At 38.5% G+C, this 24,339-nt stretch overlaps 1 protein-coding gene across 5 annotated transcripts in view; it reads right to left on the minus strand.

The window, feature by feature from the left end:
- Positions 1 to 1,053: 1,053 nt before the first annotated feature.
- The window catches only part of LOC104021601 (sorting nexin-2-like), a 46,807-nt gene continuing 23,521 nt past the window's right edge, over positions 1,054 to 24,339 (minus strand). Inside the window, exons 4-17 of one of the 5 annotated variants that reach the window (XR_015707599.1) lie at positions 23,458 to 23,524; positions 23,203 to 23,246; positions 22,964 to 23,105; positions 19,817 to 19,895; positions 15,452 to 15,527; positions 14,036 to 14,149; positions 13,713 to 13,806; positions 10,250 to 10,318; positions 8,102 to 8,307; positions 5,883 to 6,026; positions 5,061 to 5,152; positions 2,508 to 2,588; positions 2,325 to 2,396; positions 1,054 to 1,507 (exon numbers count right to left, since the gene is read on the minus strand). Coding sequence is in view for 4 of the 5 variants with exons in the window: in XM_087770697.1 (XP_087626823.1) it covers positions 1,457 to 1,507; positions 2,325 to 2,396; positions 2,508 to 2,588; positions 5,883 to 6,026; positions 8,102 to 8,307; positions 10,250 to 10,318; positions 13,713 to 13,806; positions 14,036 to 14,149; positions 15,452 to 15,527; positions 19,817 to 19,895; positions 22,964 to 23,105; positions 23,203 to 23,246; positions 23,458 to 23,524 (1,239 nt within the window). In the remaining variant the exon portion in view is untranslated. The remainder of the gene's footprint in view (positions 1,508 to 2,324; positions 2,397 to 2,507; positions 2,589 to 5,060; positions 5,153 to 5,882; positions 6,027 to 8,101; positions 8,308 to 10,249; positions 10,319 to 13,712; positions 13,807 to 14,035; positions 14,150 to 15,451; positions 15,528 to 19,816; positions 19,896 to 22,963; positions 23,106 to 23,202; positions 23,247 to 23,457; positions 23,525 to 24,339) is intronic. The other 4 variants (XM_087770697.1, XM_087770699.1, XM_087770698.1 and 1 more) reach the window with 4 other exon arrangements.

A 24,339-nucleotide genomic window follows, 5' to 3' on the forward strand; every position in this document is an offset into this window, starting at 1 on the left:
TCCACAAAATTTGCTTACACAAGTTTTTTGCATATTTTACAGTTTATTTTCTCTCCCAGTACTGAGAGTTCTCAGGTCTATTCTAGTCCTATATTTCTGTGAGTTAGTTTTACGTAGGGCATTTCTAGTTTCTTTTCAGAGGCACCACCAGCTTTGCTGATGGGCTCAGCTTTGGCCTGTGGTGGGTCTGTTGCAGAGCCATCTGGAACCGCCTGTGTCCAGCACAGGGGCAGCCCCTGGTCTCTTCCCAGAGGCCACCCCTGCAGACCTGCTTGCTACCAAAACCTTGCCACATACACCAACTTAAATACTGAGGGGAAAAAAAATCAAATACATACAGTTTAGTCCCTGGAGATAACTTAATATTTTTACATCTCTTGAGCATTTCTCTTTTTGAATAGGGAGAAACAATGCCACTGTTTTTTTGTCTATATATTCCACCTGTGAACAACTATTAAGCACAAATAACATTGTTTTGTTAAACAGCTAAGTTTTTGAACCTGCTGAGTTAGCAAAGATACCCGCAGCAGGGTGTTGAGAAGGGGGGCAATTAAATACCACTCAAAACAGGGTTCTTATTTTTCCATACTCTTTGTTTGGCTATCACCATCATGAGGGCCTCTACCATGTTACATGCCATAGAAAGCTACCTGACACAATCTGTAGTTCATTCTTTACCTTCCACAAGCAAACTATCAGAATCTATTAAAATTATTTTATGCTGATAGCACTAGAGGACAAATCACAGGCCAAGAATCAGATACCAAAGAATATGCCTCAGGGTGCTGAGGCCAGGCCCATTTGCAAGCAAATGATATTGTGTGAAGCTGGCATGCTCAGTGCATGACAACTGATGCACTGCAAGGGGGCTGGACTAGATGATCTCTAAAAGATCCCTTCTAACCCAAACTATTCTATGATTCTATGTGTTGCTGCCTTTGATATAATCTCAATCTGTTATAAATGCTACTTTTAAGAACACCTGTAAATATCTAGAGAAACAAAATAAGAGTTTAATGTTTCACAAGATACACTTCTTTATTATCATAATCACAGAAACATGATTTTGTACAGGAATGTGTAAGTGAACATTAATCAATGCAATTAAATTTGTTTCAAAGATCAGGTAAACATACTACAGAACACTGTATTGTAAAGAACAAAAATATCTGATTTCTGGCCTTACAGTGCACATTTTGGTGCAAGTATTAAGACACAATAGTGTTCAATTCAGCAATGTATTGCAGAACATCATGCCACAGTCCACTTCAAAGAGGGTCATGACATGCAGTTTAGTTTGTTAATAAAATGTTGTGGTATATAAAACCACTGTGTGATAATTAATAAAATATATAGTGGTTTATTTGGATGATTTTGAAGTGATTTCAGTGTGGAGTTTAGTTTTTTTTTCCAGGACAAACATCCAGAGTCTCTTGTTATTTGGAACAGTCTTCTTTTAGGCGATAGATTTGGCTTCAGGTAGGAATGCCTCCCAGTATTTTATTAGCTTGCAGAGAAGGAAAAAAAAACACCTTACTTTAAGTACTGAATGTTGGAAAAGAACACACATACACCTTCCTCCTCTTGTACTGAATTTGTCTCCACTGGACAAAGAAGGAACACAGATGCTTCCATTCACATTATCCATTGTCCATTCACATTATTACATGATGCAAGAAAAACACAAGTAATAAATACACAAATCTGTTCATGCAAACAGAGTTATTCTTACACACTGAGCACATTGCCACAGAATATAGTTATAGAGGATTTGTTTGCGCGGTAAGTTTGCCATTCTTACCTCTAAAGGTATTTTGTTTTGGTTTTTAATTATTTTATTTTATTTTTATTAAACAAAGCTGGAGGGTTATATTCCCAGATTGAAAAAAGGAAAGATTCCAGACACTCATTTGGGAACCAGGCCTACTTCTGAGTCACTGAAAGCTGTTTTATTGCTGTACAATATTCAGTACATTTTTTTTAAAGCAGATAATCATTTGAGTATTCAAGTCTCTTCAGCAAGCCTAAGCACATATTTAATGCATTTTACTCCAATCTACAAGTATTACTTGAATAGACAAGACCCTCCACTCCCCCCCACCTCCCTGATGAAGCTTCTCTCTTGCTCCCCTGAATTAGGGCTATGCAAGTGAGAACAGTAATATCTGGGAAACAGAAATCACTATGTTCTCCTGCAATATATTACAGACTAGAGTTAGTTTTCTATGTTTTAGAAACTGCTATACTTAAAGCCTGCCTTTTAAACTAACCTAATATGGAACATATTAAGTATTAACTTGTACAAAAATTTTAAAATTTCTTACCTGCTGTTGTGTTTGCACTAACGATTCTAAATACTTGATAATAACAGTTTTAAAGTCTTTCACTCGTTCCCTCTGTTAATAAAGTAAATAATTATGGCAGATTAACCTCTTAACCAAGTTTGCTTGGAACATCAATATTATCTAAAGCAAAACTGTCATTTATTTGGACAAAATTATACATGCCTCAAATCTTTGCACTTCCTCACGAATGGTTTTGGAGATCTGTTCAAAATCTTTTTCCCCTTGCTGAACTTTTGTCTCCCACTGGCAAAGGAAAAACATGCAGAGATAAGACTGCGTTCTCTCTTCAGTCTATCGGTATCTGAACTTTTTCTTAGTATATTAGTGATAGTCATTCAAGAGTTGAAAAGCACCTATTTGTTTTTTGACATACTTAAGGGAAAGCCTCAGTACAGTAATTTCAAAACAACAATTTATAGAGAAGGATGTCATCAGATCAGTTAAAACAATGATATCTCTAAGGTAATGTTATCTGTATACCAAATATAAAAATATTTTAATATTTTTATTAATGAATATTTAGTTAAAAAAATTTAAAGATTCTTTAGCAAAGACAAAGGATCTCTAAAACTTTATTAGCTATTCCCTTTACAAACACTGCTATGAAAAGAACCTAAATCTTTAAGTGTTCTTACCTGTTCAATCAAATGTGAAAAAGTCTCAAAAAATAGTTGCCTGTACTTTCCTATTCACAGAAGAAATTATTAAGTCTTCATCTCTGCCTATGGTCAAGTAAATGTTTATCTTTGTCATATTTCTGCTGCAGATGACAAGCTAACAAAGATGTGTTTATTGGTCAGAATGTATGTTATTTAGGCAAGCCAAAGCACAAGCTCTCTTGCTCAGTGGGGACTGTTTTAAGAAACAGCAGGAATAAAAAGAAAAACAAATTGCAGGTAAGAGCACAGAAGGAAAATTCAGAGGAAGTGAAGCTGCTTGTAGGGTTTTGCCATACTGGGAACAAGGCATTAACATCAATACTACAAAACACTTGGTCATGTTTACCCTTATTTTATGTCAAAAGACATCCAGCTACACAATTAAGAAAGCATCACCAGCTATACTACCTTATCATTACTAGACTTTCCTTTGGACCTGCTTTTATGCAACTATTATATTGCTAAATTTAAACCATCTGTGTAAGTATATTATGAAAAAAGGTATCACCCTGACACTTCAGACATATGCATGCTAACAGACATTCTAAAAATGCAACTGTATCTGTTAATCTCAACATACTAACTGAATTATGGGAGCTAATAGATCTGGTAACAGTTATCTTCCTCAGAAAAAAGCAGCCAGGAAGTAACATACACCAATATAGTATATTCCTGCTAGCAATCTAGTAGTGCTATTTAATCACAAGAGCATTTTGTGGTACAGCGTCATCTTACTGTTGTGATATGTAATGAACATCTATTCAAATAAATATCTTGAGATATTTATGGTTTTAGTCTGTATTTATTCAAAGTTCCCTTATTGTCTTTTCAGATATACACTTATGGAGCTATGCAATAAGTCATAACAGGACGTGCTTCAGGGAAACACTAATATGTGCAATATAAAATTCAGTCCAGGAAGAGAGAGATGAAGACTGCTTTGAAATAACCTGTGCCTTCCTATTACAGTAGCTTAGAGGTGCCCGAGACTTCAGAGAAAGCCTCTATAGGCCTATGGAACCCACATCCAAGTTTCATCATATCCAAACACCAGGGTTTGTAGGAATTATCACTGGATACATTTGCCATCTTACAGTTTCTGACAAGGAAAAATCTTCCCCTTGTTTAATATAGTGTTTTGAGGACTACTATTTTACCTTTTACCTGCACAAAGGAACTGAGTCACAGATGAAGCTCAAGCTGCACAGGCTTTTCAATATCTCTGTCAAAAGGACTACTATTAAAGAATTCAGCCACTCTGAATATATTTCAGTGGAAGCAATAATTTTCTGCCAGCATATTCAAATTCTGGGTTTACTAACAACCTTCTCTAAACACATGATAAAGTAGGAAAAAGAAAACCTTCGGGAACAACATCATTAATTATTTTTATATTAAGAATGAGAAAGGGTCATTGAATATTTCCTACTGTCCTGGTTTCAGCTGGGATAGAGTTGATTTTTTTCTTCCCAGTAGCTGGTATAGTGCTGTGTTTTGGATTTAGGATGAGAATAATGTTGATAACACACTGATGTTTTAGTTGTTGCTAAGTAGTGCTTACACCAGTCAAGGACTTTTTACCTTCCCATGCTCTGCCCGGTGCACAAGAAGCTGGGAGGGGGCACAGCCAGGACAGCTGACCCAGACTGGCCAAAGGACTATTCCATACCATATGATGTCATGCTCAGTATATAAACTGGGGGGAGTTGGCTGGGGGGCAGGAATCGCTGCTCAGGAATGGGCTGGGCATCGGTTGGCAGGTGGTGAGCAATTGTGTCGTGTATCACTTGCTTTGTATATTATTATTGTATTATATTATTATTATTACTACTACTACTACTACTATTCTATTTCGTTTTACTTCAATTATTAAACTGTTCTTATCTCAACCCACGAGTTTTCTGACTTTCACCCTTCCAATCCTCTCTCCCATCCCACTAGGGTGGGGGGAGTGAGCGAGCAGCTGCATGGTGCTTAGTTGCCGGCTGGGGTTATACCACAACACCTACTACTCCAAACACTCAGGAATTAGTTTTGCCAATGAGTTCCAGCTCACTTGTTGCATGGTGGATGGATGACATCAAGAGAACCAACCAGCAAGAATGTGGTCACAAAAGAGTGACGCTTTTTTTCCCAGTCAACAAGGGCCTTTTTAAAGAAAAAAAGAAAGCCACGTTAATGAGCAACTTCAACACTGTACATAAAATATATTGAAGTGCAGAAAAAACAAAGCAGCTTGGGGTAGTGACCAATGAGTCAGCCAAACAAAATAAAGTGCATAAGAGATTGAAATCTGCAATGATGTTCTCCATTATTTCATGAGAAAATAGTGGTGCATAACTAGAATGCATTAATGTTAAATAATTAATCTGTCCTACCTCTTCAATTTCCTTAGTGAAGCATGTTAGAAAAAGTGTATAATTTATAAAACTTCAACATGTTAGATTTTTACTGAAATTATAATATATGTATATAGTAAAAGAAAAAAAGTAGATATGCTGGATCATCAAGCAAAACATGAGAACAGTTCGCCATTAGTCTTTTTAGCTAGATTTTAGCTTTAGAAGCCAAGAGATGTTCTTCTGACTACCTAAGTAAGTCATCTGCAACAGTTAAAAGCATTTTAAACTTGTTCATGTTCCCCTCCTCCCATCTCCCAGAGACAATATTCGACTGCCTTACATATCTCAGAATGGGTAACAATTGTGCACATCTCATATTTTAAATAAATTCCTTTTAACAATTTCAGTAAATATGGAAAATAGCAAATATGTGATTTATAAACAAAAGTTGTATAAAATAGTGCATTAATGGGGACTGAATGAATCAATACAAAAAGTCTGGCCTCCAGAATAATATAAATACTTGACAACATTACCTCTTTTATATCATCTTTAGTTTGCTGCAGTTTATCAGGTCTGTTGGCAAGTTGGAGCTTTGCTTCAGCTTCACATTTTTTTTGTAAAGTGACCTGAGCATCTTGCCATTTCTGCCAGCATTTCATTCGATGATCAAACACACCCTGTAAGTATGGGCGTTCATTAAGCAATTGCAATTGTTAAAGCTATCTAAATTCCCATTAGGAAAAGATATTTCTGGATAAAACTGGAACAAGTGTACTCAAAAGAAACTTCACTGTGTCTTGGATTTCATTTGACAGCATGCTTGCACAGCTAAATAGCATCTAAAAATAACAGAGGGCATTCAAGAAGCCTCTTTAGAGCAGACACCTTGGTGCTCCAAATAATTTTGTGTTCCTTGTCCCATCACAATACTACCAAAGTGACCACTGCGAAGTGCTATATTACACAAATGCTTCTCTAAATACAGATTCTAGCAAAATTTTCCATTGACTATACACATAACTGGCAGTACATTTTTGTTAGCAATGGATGGAGGTAGTAGAATTAAAGTATACATTTTAAAATATATTATGTATTCTATATAATATATAGAATAACATATAGACTATAACTATATATATTATGTGTATATGTATATATAAAAAAAATATAAAAATATATTCCCAACAGCCTGACAAGTTCAAAGATATTTCTGGATAAAATTCTTAGACGCTCCTGTGATGGGTTGACCCTTGTCTGGCTGCCAGACCTCCACCCACAGCTGCTCTCTCATTCCCCCTCCTCAACAGAACAGGGGGAGAAAATAAGATGAAAAAGAACTCATGGGTCAGGATAAAGACAGGGAGATCACTTACCAATTACCATCACAGGCAAAACTGACTCAACTTGGGGAAGATTATTTTATTGACAATTAAAAACAGAGTAGGATGGTGAGAAACAAAGACAAAAACTAAAACACCTTCCCTCCACCCACCCCTTCTTCCCAGGCTCAACTTCACTCCTTCATTCCCAACTCCTCTACCTCCCCTCTGCCTGAGCAGCACAGGAGGGATGGGTGTGTGTGTGTGTGTGTGTGTGCAGTCAGTTAGAGTTCCTCTCTGCTGCTCCTTCCTCCTTACACTTTTCCCCTGCTCCAGCATGAGTCCTTCCCCCAGGCTGCAGTCCTTCAAGAACTGCTCCTGCATGGGCTCCTCTCCACAGGCCACAGTTCCTGTCAGGAGCCTGCTCCCGTGTAGGCTCTCCAGGACTGCAGCTTCCTTCAGGGCATATCCACTTGCTCGGGTGTGGTCCTGCAGGGACCTGCAGGGAAATACCTGTTCCAGCACCTGGAGCACCTCCTCCCCCTCCTTCTTCTCTGACCTTGGTGTCTGCAAAGTTGTTCTTATACTTCCCCCCTCACACACATACTCTGCTGAGCAGCAATTTGTCCTTTCTTAAATATGTTTTCACAGAGGCACCACCAGCTTTGCTGATTGGCTCAGCTTTGACCAGCAGTGGGTCCATTGGGGAGCTGTCTGGAACCAGCTGTGTCTGCCTCTTCTCACAGAGGCCACCCCTGCAGCCCCCCACTACCAAAACCTTGCCACATAAACCCAATACAACCCCTCCCCATGTCAAAACCTAATCGTTCTGTACACCAAAACTGAATACATTCTTTAATGAGATGTAGATCCACAAGTGATATTTGTTGCCTATTTACTGAAACTATTGGTTATCTAATATGGCCAAATTATGTTCTTGAAAACATTTTATGAGCATACTGTAAAAATCAGTTACCTGAAAGAAACATGTACAGCATGCTAACTAGCATGGTGTCCCTAAATACTCTGCACAATTAATATTGCTCTAATTAGAAGATGTTCACCATTTAAATTTTGTCTGGATCCTATTCATCCATGCCCATTTTTTGTCACAACAATTTTTTATCATGGGAATAATTGATCATGGATTCATTCATTTTACTTGATTGGAATTTCAGGCAAAAACTCAGCAAGTCTTAACTGCGTAATGAAGTGTGCAAATGCATACAAACATTCATAGAATCATAGAATGGTTTGGGTTGGAAGGGACCTTAAAGATCATCTAGTTCCAACCCCCCTGCCATGGGCAGGGATACCTTCCATAGATCAGGTTGCTCAAAGCCCCATCCAACCTGGCCATTTACCTTAAATATACAAACTGCAAAGTGTGACCCTAAGCACAAAAATTAAGCATTTTTCCTAGCAGTACTTACTTTTACTGCAGCAATGAGACGAATGTAGTCACCAAGCAGTTCTGAGAACACATAAAAATCAGCAAAAGCTTGTTCTTGATGCAACTGATCTATCTTCTCCTCAACCTCTGCAAGCTGAGACAAAGCTCTAGATAGAGCAGTATGGTCCTCAGAATTACCTAACATGGCAGCACTTTTAGCAAAGGCAGCTGTGTTGGCTGAAAGCTCTGAAATACAGGAGTGACATCGAGTACAATGAAGTTAATTTTTTATGTTATTCTTCAAGATAGATCAACTAAGCAGACCTCTGCCCTTCAGCAACCCTAACTTTACCAACTGAAAAATATAAACTATATTTCCCAAAGCTCACGATAAAATACACAAGGAGATCACAATGAAACCACATTTAGGAGAACATAGTGCACCCAAAACTCTCCAACATCAGTAAATGATTTGCTGAGCCTGTTATGTGACGTCTATTGTGTCTTGCAAAATACATGGAAGAAACTGTCACTTCGGTATTATCCAACTGCTTAGTTCAGAAAAAGTCCAAGCCCACAAAACAAAAGTCAAGTCACCTATACAGTAAATTCAAGACAATCTTAACTGGTCTGTAGTGAAGTTGTTCCATGCAGTTGGGGGGGGGGGGGAGGAATAAGAGGAAGAGAATTATTAATGAGAACATCAACACCAGAGTGGAATTTGCTTCCATTATACTGTTCTATTGACTAAAGTATCTTTAACAAGACTCTGTATACTGTAATATATTGTCATGTTTTGACATGCCTTAAAAAAAAATAAAGGCATGCGACTTTGTGGCTAGCATCCATGAAGCTGAAGTTTTGAGCTTATTCATTAACAAACACTTAGGCAATTGTCTTATCAAACCTCATGTTAAGTCATCATGTACAATGTTAACTCTTATGAAGGACCTTTGAACAAAATCTCACTGTAATCCAGCGTAGTTAAGGATTGAAAGCACAGGTTTGTTTATAACTGTGCTGCTTTTGCAGAATCATCAGAACACCAGAAATATTTGTAGAAGAAAAGTCTTCAGATATTTAAAACTATCACAATTTAAATACCACTCTTTAAAAAAAGCATTTCTTGAAATCTAAGAGCAGGTGTCAAATCAGCAGTAATCAGATACATTCCCATTTTCATTACTTCTTAAAATACTCTTTAACCTTGAGGACATCTGATCTCAGAGACATCTGCCTCTACAGAGAATAATTCCTGGTAGAGGTATGAGAAAGCAACTTAAGACACATTCATGTACTTTTAAAAGGGCAGAGTTGAAAGGTGACCCCATACTTAAACATAATGCATCTGTGTCAGAAAGTACATTTATGGTCTTTTGTGTACTACAAATCAAACTTTGATTTATTTAATTTATGTTAAAAAAAAAGATCTAATGGAAAGCAGTCCTGACAAAACAGCTACATAGGTGATTAAAATATTAAGCTTATGGACATTTCTTCTCTCAAAAACTAAAATTGCTAGCGAAAGAAAGAGAAAAGGAGGAAAAGTTATCTACACCTTTGCCTAGTGCTCCTCCCATACAGGGAAACCCCTTCAAACTGCAAAAATATCCTGATTTAACTCCTATCAGAAAGCAGTATTGGGGAAACTAGACCAGGGACTTGGACTGGCAGAGGCCATAGTAAATGATTAAAAACTGATTTTCTCATAGATACTGGAGCACAATTATCCATGATTGAAGCAGAATCATGTCCTGGAGCCATCCCTCTGAAACATCAGAAAATATTAGTAAATGGAGTAGTGATTCCTTATTCAATTGTTAAGGTAAAATTGGAACTTCCCTTTTGCACCACCACCCCCACCCCCCCCAATACTAAATGCTACTAGGAAACCTAAATATATTGTGCATGGATATTCTATGAGGCAAAAGTTGGATACAGGGCAACACTAAATGGGCTTTTGAAACAATTGATGAAGAAACAATGCCAGGGCCCCAGTCAGGAGGTTACCTTTTTCAGGACCAAATGGATAGGGGGTAGGAAATAAGCCTCCCTGGTCCACTTGGCAAATTGATTATGTTGGACCTCTCCCTTGAACACCCGAGGGGTGGCATTATATCCTTACTGGAGTTGAAATAATATCAGGCTTAGGGAAAGTTTTTCCTTGCAAGAAAGCTGATGGTCTTACCAATGTGGCAGGACTTAATGGATGGTTTGCTGACACTCCCATGCCTTCTGCTGCGCAGTCTGACAATGGCTCTCATTTAAAAAATAAAATCATACAAGAATGGTGTGAACGGAGTTGCCTGGGTGTTCCACCTGCCCTACAGACCCCAAAGTAATGGCATGGTCGAGAGACGGAATGGTCTACTAAAATGAACTCTAGGGCAAAATTTATATACAGGAAAATGGGGTAAAGCCCTACCTGAAGCTGTCCAATGCTTAAATAACAGACAGACACCCACCAGATGCCCGGTGGAATGTGCTCATTTTTTTGCTCTCCAACCAACAAAACCTTTAAAACCCCCACTGTCAGCCTTTCACTTTTCTAAGGGTGACACTGTTCTTATTAACTACCTTTCAATGGTTAAAATATCTGCCACTTTACTAACTCCCTGAGAAAAGGGCATATGGAAAAACATTTCTAAATGAGGACTCCCTCTATCACTGAGGCTTGGATAATTTCCAAGACCAGATAATTTCTTATCGCTTCAGGTAATGAACTATACTTGGATGGATTCTTTGGCCTGAATAAACCTGGAATGCACCCAAGGAATCATCACTTTACCTTCGTGGAAATTCCAACTGCAGGAAAATGATGATCATAGCACCCATTGTATTGTATTTATCCTTATTTGTACCCTGTTCCTCCTTATTTCATGACCGGAACAACAATCGTGTCATTCAGTTCACGAACTTCATCTCTCAGAGAGTAATGAATCAAACTGCTGGTATTGTTTACACCATCCTCAATCTTCAGATACTAATTCCGGGTGGTTAGCTGAACCTGTTCCTGAAACGTCTTGGTACCAATCTAAATTGGCATACTCACTCCCCAACCCTCCAGCTTATCAAACCCAACCTTTTAAGGCACATTTGTATGATAAAACCCCATGGTGCATTACAATGCCTGAACATACAAATTCAATGTGGGTGGGACAAACAAACCATTGTGACTATACTCTGCTCTACAACCAGACACAAACCCAGTTTCAGCTGATATGCTGTAATTGAACCAGAGTCTGTAATGAATCCAATTTAAGAACCACATGGATCTGTAAAAACAAATCAGTGATTACAAACACTGCTGTTTTAAATATTTCGCCACTCTGGAATCTCACATGGAATATTAATGGTACATTTTGCCAAAGATACTATAATTTCACCGGTCCTAATTCTACATTTTACATTCTACATAGTAATGGTTGATTAAGTACTAACAACAGTTGGACCACCTGTAACTGGCATAACATGACTGGCTGTATATATGCCAATCCTTTTCACACTATTCAAATGAGCCACACTTTCCTACTCAAATTTGATCATCCTGACAGCGAAAAAGAGACTTATCAATGGTGTGAGGAATATTTCCCTAGAAATCTTACAAAATCAAATTGGTGGCCTACCATTCTAGCATCCAGATGGTTCTGGCTCTGTAGCACAAATGCATATAAAAGTCTTCCACCACAATGGGAAGTACTTGTACCATAGCACATCTTTCTCCCTATGCATTTCAAACCAAAAATTTAACTACTACCTTTTTACACAACCATTACCCTGTATGCCATAAGCATTTTGTGATTGATCCCCTGGTAAAAAGACCAACGAGATTCCATCTATTTATGTGTGCATTGTTTCCAAGTTTAGGTATTATTGAGTTGGAAAAAGCTATCGTAAATATTTCTGCTATGCTTGAAATTGTCCAAAGTGCTACTGTAGATGCTTTAAAGAATTTGCAATCGGAAATTAGTTCACTTTCGCAATTAGCTATTCAAAACTGTTGGGCCATAGATTATCTTCTAGCGTCACAAGGAGGTGTATGTGTACTGCCAAACACCACTTTTTTTTATGCTAACAAATCTAAACAAATCAAATATCATATAAACATCATTCAAAGACAAGTTCGTACCTTCCACCAAATAACTCGAGCAACCCTTGTCAGAAGGTCTGTCAACTGCCTGGTTTTGGCTGTGGTCTTGGTTACCTGACTTCAGAGCGTGGGCCTGTCACATTTTGGTAATATTAGCTCTTATTATGGCTGTTGGAATTATGTTATTTTGTGTTACATCTTGCTTTAAATCTTTATGCATATCAGTTACTAAAAATCAATGTTTTATACTCTCTTCCCTCCTTGGATGAACAGCCTTCGGACAACAAGCAGCCCATTATTGTCGTGGAGTCCTCCTTATGACCCCATTACTAAGCTGTAGGCCATGGGCAAGAGGTGATGGTACCACCACCACTGGCATCCTTCCCTGTTTGTGATGGTGTCAGGGGGTGGGGTGTGACCGGTACCCTCTGTTCCTGACCCCTGGTAATATGGTTAACATAACTAATGCCACTTTATAAGGCAAACAGCCATTCTCTGTGACTGAGCTGGTCATGTATTAGTCCCCTTTCCCCTCATTATCAGGCCCTGAAGGTCCTGTGAACCAAGTAGACAAATCAAACAGATTTCTTCTTCTTCCCCTCCCTGTAGGCCTCAGGATTCCTGGGTGCCAGGCCGACTACTCCCTTCTTTACTGGCCTTGAAGGTTCCAGGCACCCGGCCAACCAGGTTGATGACCCCATCACAGAACAGGGAAGCGTAACAGTACACAGAGCACTGTCTATAAAATCAAGCAGTTACAAGTCCTAGGTGGGAACTTGGACTGGAACTGCTGCTGGACAATGAGACCCGTGACCTCCCAGTGACCAGGGACACCTCCACCGTCGTTTGCTTCCTCCGAGGACTGAGTGACTCATATTCTTTTATATGTTTTTCGAGTCTAGATTATGACCGTTATGTTGATACAGCAAACCAAGTATTAAGATTTAACCTGATCTGCAGAGGGTCCAGGTGATTAGAAACCATAAGCTAAGTGGTGCTATAAAATTCTGTATTATGCTACTTATAAAATTGTACTACACTGATTCTGCTTATAGAAATCTTGTGCTATTCTGATTATAAATTCTATGCTATACTAATCATAAAATCCTGTTAAGAAAAATAAAGCTTTAATTGTAACTACGACTTAGTGCTGTCATCATTCTGCCAAGGATCCCAAAAAGAACCTGTCTGTCCCCTTGGTGTCAGGTGACACCATGAGATCTAGATAAATTTATAGATGTCTACTGTAGCATATCACTTGCTAGTTATGGTATTAAATCTCTGCAAGAAAAAAAATTCATGCTAATCAATATAGTAACTTTCAAGTTCAACACAAGGAATGATATATATTCTGGATAAAATTAAGATTAAAAACAGATATACCAGAAATGCTAGAGCAGTTTAAACTAAAAGGTAGAGTTAGAAGACTTTTGCATTAAAATTTACTGTAAAACTAACTATTTGTTAGTTAAGAGCTCTGACATACTAAGTTCCTGTTTCATTAACATTTTCTAAAGCTCTAAGCACTTAAGCTCATGCAGTCACATAAAAGTAAAGTTACCTTTTCTGTGGCAGACTAATGCTTCAACACTGGCATGAAGTTTCCTAAGTTGCTGATCCAGATTCTCAAATTGCTGCTGTTTTTCCTCAAACCACTGACAAAAGAGGAAAGAGTCTAGCATTATAATTTAGATTACCAACAGCATTTCTTGTTTTAAAGAAACAAATTATCCATTTATTTCTAGGATGGCCAACTGATACAGCTAAGAATCCAAGCCAATAAGCAAATTACTGTCTCATTTTCTACTTCTACAGCTTTACAATGTAGTTGTTGAGCCTCATTAATTTGACTCATTATACAAGTAAAAAAAAATCAGCTCTTACTGCATCTGATTCATTCATCTTGATTGTCATTTTGTTGACAGCATCAGCAGCCTTGTTTACCATCCTCAATATTCCTGCTCCACTCAGAGCCTGGGTGTTTACCGCTCTCGGCAGCTGGAAATGAATGACAAATAAGGGCAAACAGACTGGTTAAAAGGCTGGAGGTTTAACTGGGTACAAGGGGGAAAGAAAAGGATAGACTATTTTCTTTACTCCTATGTGTTACAATATAGTGGAATCTAATTTCTCAGTTTTACTATTTTTACATTCTCAGAGGAAAACTTAACAATACAGGCTATATACTTTTCTTCTACACCTTTACATTTAAATAGAACAAACAACCTACTTGTCAGAAGTTATGAATTAGCCAAAGGTCCTAACTAGCCACCTATATACTACAGAGAACAAACTGCCACTACAGAAACAGAAAAGCTTAGATTTACAATAAGATACAGAAATTCTGTAAAACACTTCATTATAATGCAAGATTCACACTGTGTACAGATCATATAAAGTTGATGTCTTTTTGCTTTTAAATATAGGCCAGGTTTCAAAACCTACCTCATGAGTATTGTGAGAACTGTGCATTTGTGAGGTACTTAGAAATCCTCAGAAGTAAGTTAACAAACTTTAAACTGATATTATTCTTTGTTAACGTTAGTCTAAATATGCTATACAAAGTGGCCCCGATGTCAGGCCATTTACCCTTCTTATCTGATACTTTGTGTCAGCAGCATTGACACTTTAAGTTATCTATCAATGATGCTTTTGTCAGTATCGTGGCCTCTGTGACTTATTAGCATAGCTAAGATATTGACATTGGCCAAAAGACAATCCACTATTACGGCAAATCCACTATGCACATTTATAGACTTATATTTTTTGAGAAATAACAGAAAATATGTTCTGCAATATATTTCATTTTGTAAAAGGTGCCGGATTGATAGCACTGGTGACTGAAGTCCTCTATCCACAAAATATCTAGTATAGCCAGCAGCACTGCATGTCTGTTCACATTATCATGCCAATAAACCTCAAGGTTGACTCCTAAAGGCAAGAACTGTTTCCAAGCCAGTTTAATTCATGATCTTAATTAACCCTCAGTAGTACTGATTATGGATTTTCACTCTGTGTATGATGAGCTTCACTCAGAACCAGACAGACCAACTCACTTGGCAGAAGTCATTGAACAGCAGATAGCTTTTGGTCATTACCAACCTAAGATTTATCAGAGGTAGAGGTAATAGACTTTGTACACGATTACCTAAGTAGCCTTTTGTCACTCTGTCCCATGATAGGTACAATCCAATTTGATTTTATATGAATTTAGGAGATTACGTCTCAATACAAAGAGTACATTACTTTGTACATTACCATATCTGGAAACAAATAAGGAACTTAAAAGAATGTAAATACCTCAGAACTTTCCAAGAACTGCCTTAAATCTGGATCCTGCAACAAGGTAGGGTGTTTTACTGTTCTTTGTAGATACCTATGATTTATAAAAGTTAAAATATTAGATAAAAAAACAGATTTCATGTGCCTGACAGCATTGGAAAGTGTCCTTTAGCTAAAGAATGGGTACAATGCAGGCAACATGTAACCGCTTTTCATTATCTAATGGGATGTGAACACTTGTAAAGTCACCTCTAAAGACAAGTTGCTGGCAGTGGTTTCTAACCTAGTTTGTTTACATCAAACTTCTTAAGGTATCATAATTTGCCATAACTCTATGTTGCACAGTATTAAAATAATATACTTGATATTTTTAACACCTCGGTGAAGGCTTCCTGCTCTAACAACAACCAATTTAAGCCAGAAAATAGATGGGCTTGTTTAAACACATTCTCATACAGTGCAGTGAACAGGCTTTTTGTTACAGCTAATTCTGGCTGGCTTGTTTTAGAATTAAAGGAAGTCTTGGAGAAGTGTGCTGATCTTGTTCTGGATATGAACTATTTATTTGCTAGCTAGACAGCCTTCAACCTATATTAGTTCTACAGGACTCATCCACCCAGAAGTTAAATTAGTGCAACACCTTCCTTTTGCAATTTTTTGCATTTCTGTTTGGATCTAAAAAACTATTGATTGTACAAATATGAGTTGAAGAGGGAAATTTCTACAGTGCTCATTCACTAAAAACTGCTGCAAGTTTGTCATAACTGATTTTAATATTATGCATTAACGGAAAGTGTCTGATATTTACAAGAATGCTTTACAGAAACTTAATACCTCAAAAGATCATGGGAGCATGAGAAAGTATGCAATATTGCCAATTAAGATGTACTAACAGAACACCATTAACAGCATTTGTACTTTTTGCAAAGCTTTAGTTTAGCTCAAGCCTCAGCTGTAAAGTACCAGAACTGCCCCATTACAGTCACAAATTGCTTGGAAACTGTCCTAGAGAGTTATATAGACTGGGACTTAACTGAAAGTTTGAGTACACTGATATTGTAAACACAATGTGTTTTCTCCATCCTCCATTAGATATGGCCACCAGATCCTTATTTTTCTTCCTAAATGTCCTGGTTTCAGCTGGGATAGAGTTAATTTTCTTCTTAGTAGCTGGTATAGTGCTGTGTTTTGGATTTAGTATGAGAATAATGTTGATAACACACTGATGTTTTAGCTGTTGCTAAGTAGTGCTTACACCAGTCAAGGACTTTTCAGCTTCCCATGCTCTGCGTGGTGCACAAGAAGCTGGGAGGGGGCACAGCCAGGACAGCTGACCCAGACTGGCCACAGGGCTATTCCATACCGTATGACGTCATGCTCAGTATATAACTGGGGCGAGTTGGCCGGGGGGGAAGGGATTGCTGCTCGGGAACAGGCTGGGCATCAGTCAGCGGGTGGTGAGCAATTGTGTCGTATATCACTTGCTTGGTACATTATTATTGTATTATATTATTATTATTACTACTACTACTACTACCATTCTATTTCATTTTACTTCAATTATTAAACTGTTCTTATCTCAACCCAGGAGTTGTCTGACTTTCACCCTTCCAATTCTCTCCCCCACCCCACTGGGGGGGAGTGAGTGAGCGGCTGTGTGGTTCATAGTTGCTGGCTAGGGTTAAACCACAACACTAAATAAGCTAAGAGTTGCAGTGAAACTATTTCATACATTAGATTGCTCAACTTTTCCTTGCTTGTTCTAACAGTCAATAGCAAGCACAAGTTAAAGTTGACGCGGCAAAGAGCTTTTTCTTTAGAACTTTGCTGCTAGAGAATAGCACTTACTCCAAGAGAGATAACAAACATCACTGGATACAACTAGAGGTATGCTTGAAGGCACCTGTCAGACTTGTAGTACTTAAGTTCACTATACTAAGGCATAAACTTCAGTGAACTCAATAAAAAAGGCACATTGCTTTCCTGCCCACTTTCCCTATAGCTCTGGGCAATCTAGAAAGAGCAACCTAGAACAGATTTCTTTGGTCTTTCTGGGGCACATTAATGTTTTCCTCAGCTTCAGGAAACAGCAACATAACCGTTGCCTCTAAACACCTTTTGAACACCTCAGTAGGTAGGTGACTTTTTGGTTCTGAATGGAAAAGCTAGCTAAAATTGGCTTAGGAACATGATGAAAAAGTTGCTCGTTGCCAGATAAGACTTTCACGGTCTGTCTGAAAAAAGAAACGGAATATACCGTGAAGCCTTCCCAACACTGTCAAAAGTACTGAGGAGTCCCTTCCCCAGTATGGGAAGAGTACTTTCACAGTCTGTCTGAAAAAAGAAACGGAATATACCGTGAAGCCTTCCCAACACTGTCAAAAGTACTGAGGAGTCCCTTCCCCAGTATGGGAAGAGTGCTTAACATCCACTGAAAGTGATATACTAGTTTAACTCCTTTAACAAATAAATGAAAAAGCAACACTTAAAGCACGCACACAAATATGTGAATTAAAATTTTCCTAATCTGAGTTCCGTTGTTCAAGTGACCAACCAAGGAGGAAACCAGTCATCTCTATCACAGACAGAGACCTAAAGTTGTCTGGAAGTGGTTGTTCAGTTGTCTAAGTCTAATTACTCCAATCCCAGCTGTTATTCCAAGTCTTCATAACACCACTCTTTCAGCAACAGGCTTGTTGTATAGCCAGGATGTGTTTCAGAGTTCTGCTCCAAGTGACAGAACTACATAAGTAACTTCAGGGTGCAATTTTAAGTAGCAAACATTAAGCTGTATACCAATCTTTAGTGATGGACAGCTGTAAGACAGGACAACCTATCAGTATTTTGAAGGTCAATATCAGTTCAGATGTTCTTCTATTTGTTAAGAAATGGAAGGATGGTAGCAACAAGATTCTGTTATATCAATATAAATATAAATATCAAGAGATATTTTTCCAATTAAGATTGTTTCTGGAACTCCAAAAGCTCAAGAGCTTCATATATTATGTTAGATATGGTCTTTGATATACAATCAAAACCCTTTGATTTCTATTAATTTTCTAGTTTAACTGCAACTGCTAAATGGTGTATTGTTTTCATATGATGTAATAATCACATAGAATCACATCACAGCAACGGGCATATTATAAAATCATACCAAAATTAAGTCTGTATACTTGACTCAGCTGTATGTGACCATAAGTTATAGAAGTTTTACTAGTTGCTTTTGAAAGCCTTTACCAGCCATGTCAACAGGAAGGGATGATGCAGCACATCAGTGACAGTACCCTTTGTGATGGGTGCACTCTTCCTGTTTGAACTAACTGAACTTTGGTCCAGGTAGATGCTCAACAAGTAGGCCTAACCAAAGTTAATCCTATTGTGCAAGGCTATCAGCAAGAACCCAGCACCAAAACCACAAAAATGGTTTGGCTGGAGACTGGGCTGATAAGCAGCAGAAACTGCATGAATACAGCAGAAAACCTGACTACAAGCCAACCACTTTACGCTATAAATATCTGCATCCATCAGGGTCCATCGAGCTCTCCCTCCATAGCAGCTGACTGTGCGGCGATCTCCCCTTGAGTAAGGACGCCTCTCGAGGTTACCCCTCAAGACCAAGAGATCCCTTACCTGACACCAGGCATCGATAGGTTGGTAAGTGACATTTTTTGCATGCATGTAACATTTAGATATGTATAGTAAGCTTACACAATGACCTTTGTATCCCATACTAACTTTAAGTGTAGTACTGACCACCAATCCATCTGTACTTATTAAATATTTTACATACCTAAATTTACTGATTAGAACTCAATAAACTAACTACTAGATCAAAGTGATCTCTGACTCTTCTCCTGTGACACCCTTCCATAGCAAAGGTATTTGAACAATACTAGTTGTATGTCAGTGCTGGGTGACAGAGATCTGCTATGTCTTACATCAAAATACAGCTAGTCACACTAATGCATTATAAGTCATCAGAAGGACGTTATAGTTTCAACTGACTAAAGGTTTCTTTCATCCTTCCGCCTGCCCAACAGTCAATTTTATATTAAATAGTTGCACTGAAGTGATTTAATGCCTTAAAATCACAATGTGTAAGTAAGCTGATGAAGAAAGTTTTGCTTACTGGATCTCTGCAACCTCAGTTTTAAGAAGTGACCTGTTTGAAAAGAGGTAACTATAATTCTCCCTATGAATAAGTCTAAATTTCCTATTATTAACAGGAATTATTCCATTTCTACACAAAAATTGGGCAGCTGCATACAGACTCCAGAATCCACCTAAGTACAGATGGTCCAGATCCCAGTTACAGAGCCCATGTAGTATATTAAAATTCATTTTGATGCTAAACAAGTTTTAGTTAGATACATACATTACCTTTCTAATGATGCTCTTCTTTTTTCTACAAATTCAGCAGATGAAGAATCTTCCTTGCCTACTTTAACCTTGGTCATGCCTTTGAAGAAAATGGCATCATATTGATTTTACGTTATCATAAAGAAATCATTAACGTAACTGATATGATTAGAAGATTAAGCTCAGCTAAGTTTAAGCCAAATTACAATGAAAAGTGCCACAGAAGAATACAAAGAACACAAACACCGCATGCTGAGCACTTTTGTAGGAAACAGATCCATGAAATGTGCAATTTCCTGTAATACATCTATTGTGATCAAAGTTATTAAAAAACTAGTTGAATTTGCATTTATGAAGACAATCTAAATAAAGGTCACAGTCTTACTGGTCACTTGTGTTCAGAAGAAAACAGTTACTCTAATAAAGCAGAAGAAGAAATTAAATCTTAGTTTAGAACTCTATTGATTGGTATACTCATAACTAATATTTTTATTCTAGTATTTTCTAATTTCTAAAAAAAGTGGGGGGGATTTTTTTTTGTTTGGGTTGTTTTTTAGGGTTTTTTTCTTTTTAATTAATATATTGGGTATAAATGGCAAGGTTTGGGGGGGGGGGGGAAGTCCCTGCAGGGGTGATCTTTGTGGGAGGAGGTCAGAGGCTACCCTATGCTGGTCACAGCTGGGTCCAGCCGGCTTAACAATGGACCCACCACAGGCCAAAGCTGAGACAGAGAAGTTTGTGGTGCCTCTATGAAAACATATTTAAGAAAGGGTGGTAAATATCAAGAGAAAAAAGAAACAAGGCCAGAGCAGTAGGGGGAACTCCATGACAGAGCAGGTACACCCCTGAAGGGACTGCAGACTGTGGAGGAACCCATGCCGGGGCAGAGGAAACAAGTAAAAGGAAAGAGCAGCAGAAGATAAGAGTAAGGAACAAGGAGTGGCAGAAGGAAACTGCTGTGTCCTGACCCCAACCTCCTGCACCACCTGTGGCCTCACTGTGAAGGGACTGAGTGTATGATGCACCAGTACAAGGGGAGTAGAGACTATGAAGGGGGGATGGGAGGTGTCTGGACTGAAGTTGAGCCTGGGAAAGGGAGAAGAAAAGTGTTTTCCTTAAGTGTTTGTCTTCTTTTTTTCCCAATACCCAAATCAGTTTCTATTGGGCAGAGTAGAAGGGCTGATCTTACTTCTGACCCTGATGAAGGGACTTCTGGTTTGCAGTTACAAAAATCAAGTAATGAATTCCTCCGAACATGAATAAATGGGCCCTGCCTCCGGCCAGGTGGAGGAAAGCAACAACCGGGTTTACTGGACTGTGTGGTTTCAATGGCCTGGTACACCAGACCCAAAGGAGTACAAGTCTGCGGTTGACACCAGTGCACAGTGTACTGTAATGCCATCAGGTTACAAAGGGACACAGCCCATCTGTATTTCTGGAGTGACAGGGGGATCCAAACAGCTGTCTGTGTTGGAGGCTGAGGTAAGCCTAACTGTGAATGAGTGGCAAAAGCATCCTATTGTGATTGGCCAGGAAGGCAGATGCATCCTTGGCATAGACTACCTCAGGAGAGGGTACTTCAAGGTGGGCTTTTGGTATAGCTACCTTGAGTACAGAGAAGATTAAACAGCTATCTACCCTGCCTGGACTCTCGGAAGATCCCTCCATTGTGGGCTTGCTGTATGATGCCAGTGTTTTATGATGCTGTATGTCACCACTGCTGTGGCTGCCATATGTCAAAGGTATTACAGCAGGAGTCACCCAAACCAATGAAGAATGAATCTCATGAGGAACCAGGCAAGTGCAGCAGTGACGCAACCTGAGCTGGATTTGTTAGACAACAATCCAACACAACACACCATCCCTCCTGTCCTGAGTGACCACCATAACAGATGGACCCCAAAGTCATGGAGTAAATGAACTCAACGGAAATTTTTATCGGCATTTTATGGACATTTTACAGGGATGGCCCATAGACTAAGGGAACGATATCTGTGTATATATCAAAGGATGGGAAGGGTGGTGGTAGTTAATGATGGATTGGATAGCGTGAGACCTGAGCATGATGTAAACGGTATGGAATAAGGGGCGGAGATTGTACTGGGTCTGGCTGGGATGGAGTTAATTTTCTTCATAGTAGCTAGTATGGTGCTATGTTTTGGATTTGTGCTGGAAACGGCCTTGATAACACACTGATGTTTTCGTTATTGCTGAGCAGTGCTTAACACAGCATCAAGGACTTCTCTGTTTCTCACACTGCCCCGCCAGCGAGTAGGCTGGGAGTACACAACAAGTTGGGAGGGAACACAGCTGGGACAGCTGACCCCAACTGACCAAAGGGATATTCCATACCATATGACATCACTCTCAGCAATAAAAACTGGGGCAGGGGTGGGGTGTGTTGCCAGGGCTGCCATTGCTCAGGGACTGGCTGGACACTGGTCAGTCGGTGGTGAGCCATTTGGTTTTTTTGCATCACTTGTTTATCTTGGTTTTGATTTTATTTATGTGTTGGTTTTTTGTGGGTTTCCCCCCCCTTTCTTTTTTTCTTATTAAATTGTCTTTATCATCTCAACCCATGAGTTTTCTCACTCTTACCCTTCTGATTCTCTCGGCAGGGGGAGCGAGCAAGCAGCTGTGTGATGCTTAGCTGCCTACCAGGGTTAAAACATGACAGTAGGACATTACATATTAAGACTTCAGACTTAAAAAGTAAAATAAAATAAACGTGTGTAGTGTAAATGCATGTCATCTACTTCCAGCTGTTTTGCCACTTCTCTGCTTTAAGATGCCTCAGCCTAGAAAACTATATTTTTCCTTCTTCTCTCCAAAATTATAAGCATGTGGACTATACGCTTTTAGATGGGACTAAATACCACCCAAGTACTGAAGGGTAGGCAGTTCAAGTTTAAAGTGGGAGCTTTGTGCTCTTTGGAGAAAGGTCCTACAGGGTCCATGAGTTTTCCCAACTTATCCATAGCCAAAGAAAGTCTCTACACTAGGACCTTAAGTCACACCGAAAGCTTGCTTACATAACAGTAAGTCCCACCATTTTACCAAGTTCCATGTATATTTATTTTACAAGCAGAACTGGTATTAAAATATTTAATTTATATTATAGTACTGAAATCACATGCATACATTCAACCTCACAGAAAGTAGACTTACCTACAATACTTTTTTCTGGAGCAGGAGGCACAATGTAACCAATATGCATGTACTTCGTTGCTAATTTGCTGTGCAAGCCAAGGAAATCACTGAATCTTCTTTTAACAGAGAATTCATTTTTGTGAAACATGGAAAGGGATGTCTAAAAAAAAAAAAAGTCATTTTAGCTATGACTTACTGATACATGTCCCCAGCTGTGATATAAAGTTATTTGTAAATGTATTTGTTGCACTAGTTACCTTTGTTGTTACTCTGTATGCCATATAAGCATTCATGCCATCCCCTGTAAGAAAATTAAAATACTTATCCTAAGGCAAGTTACTTTAATCCCTCCACACACTTTTTGTTTTCCAAAATACATATTAAATAGCTTTTTATTTACATACTAAAAACTATCAAAAGATAACTGAATAAGGAATTACACTAAAATCTCAGAATAGTCTCTAAGAGGTAAGACAGCCTAACATATGACTTACTAGGTTCAAGTAACTTACCAACTTTCTCTGGGTCTGATACACTGATTTCTATATCAAGCAAATCTCCATTTGCTTCCTCTTCAATCTAGAAAAGAACGTATGCCATATTTAACAAGTTAATATGCATTCATACTATGTATGGGTACAAAGATAAGGATATAGGGGAAGGAAGAGTCAGTATGTCTCAATGACTAAAAAGCTCTTCTAGACCCACCATCCAATTTTAAGTAAACATAATTTCACATCTTGGTTTTTAATTTTGAGCCTTCCTGAAATTTTTTTTTAGTGTGGCAACCTCTTCTTCAGACTTGTTGGCCTCAGAGTTTTAGTAAACATTTATCTTGGGGAAATACTCATTTTATCTCCTCCAATTCCATCAGGCACAGAGGTTAAAAAATGCTCTCACTTGCAATGTTTCTATAAGCTTCTAATCAAAAGACAGATATATTCCTCATTATTAATGGTATCTGTAGTTGAAGAGTTAGGGATAGGGAAAGCAACAACTATAGAATTTTCAGATACTTGAAATTCTGTGATCACAGAATTTCCTAATCTTTCATGCAATATACATAAGTTTGATAGAACAGAAGTAGTTAAGAAACACCATGGCAGAACAGACAGTGTGCCAAGGTTGAAGAGGAAGAAAATCAGAATGAAATGTCAGCTTAGGACATCTGGGGAAGCAGCCGTCATCGAGTTCCAGGCAAGTCTTGTTTGCCAAACCTCATTCACCAGTGACATTTTCTAGGAGTGTATTCTAGAATGAATGGTATTTGCCAATGCACAGACTTTGAATGGAATGCCAAATGTAAATAGCAAATTAAATGGTAAAACTATGACCAGCCTCAGCTGTTTGTTAGTATACAGAATAATGCTAACAACTGTTTCCTCCATTTCCTC

The sequence above is a fragment of the Nipponia nippon genome, unplaced genomic scaffold (genome assembly GCF_047370975.1).
Source record: "Nipponia nippon isolate SJK-2023a ecotype South Korea unplaced genomic scaffold, ASM4737097v1 scaffold_33, whole genome shotgun sequence".
Lineage (NCBI taxonomy): Eukaryota > Metazoa > Chordata > Aves > Pelecaniformes > Threskiornithidae > Nipponia > Nipponia nippon.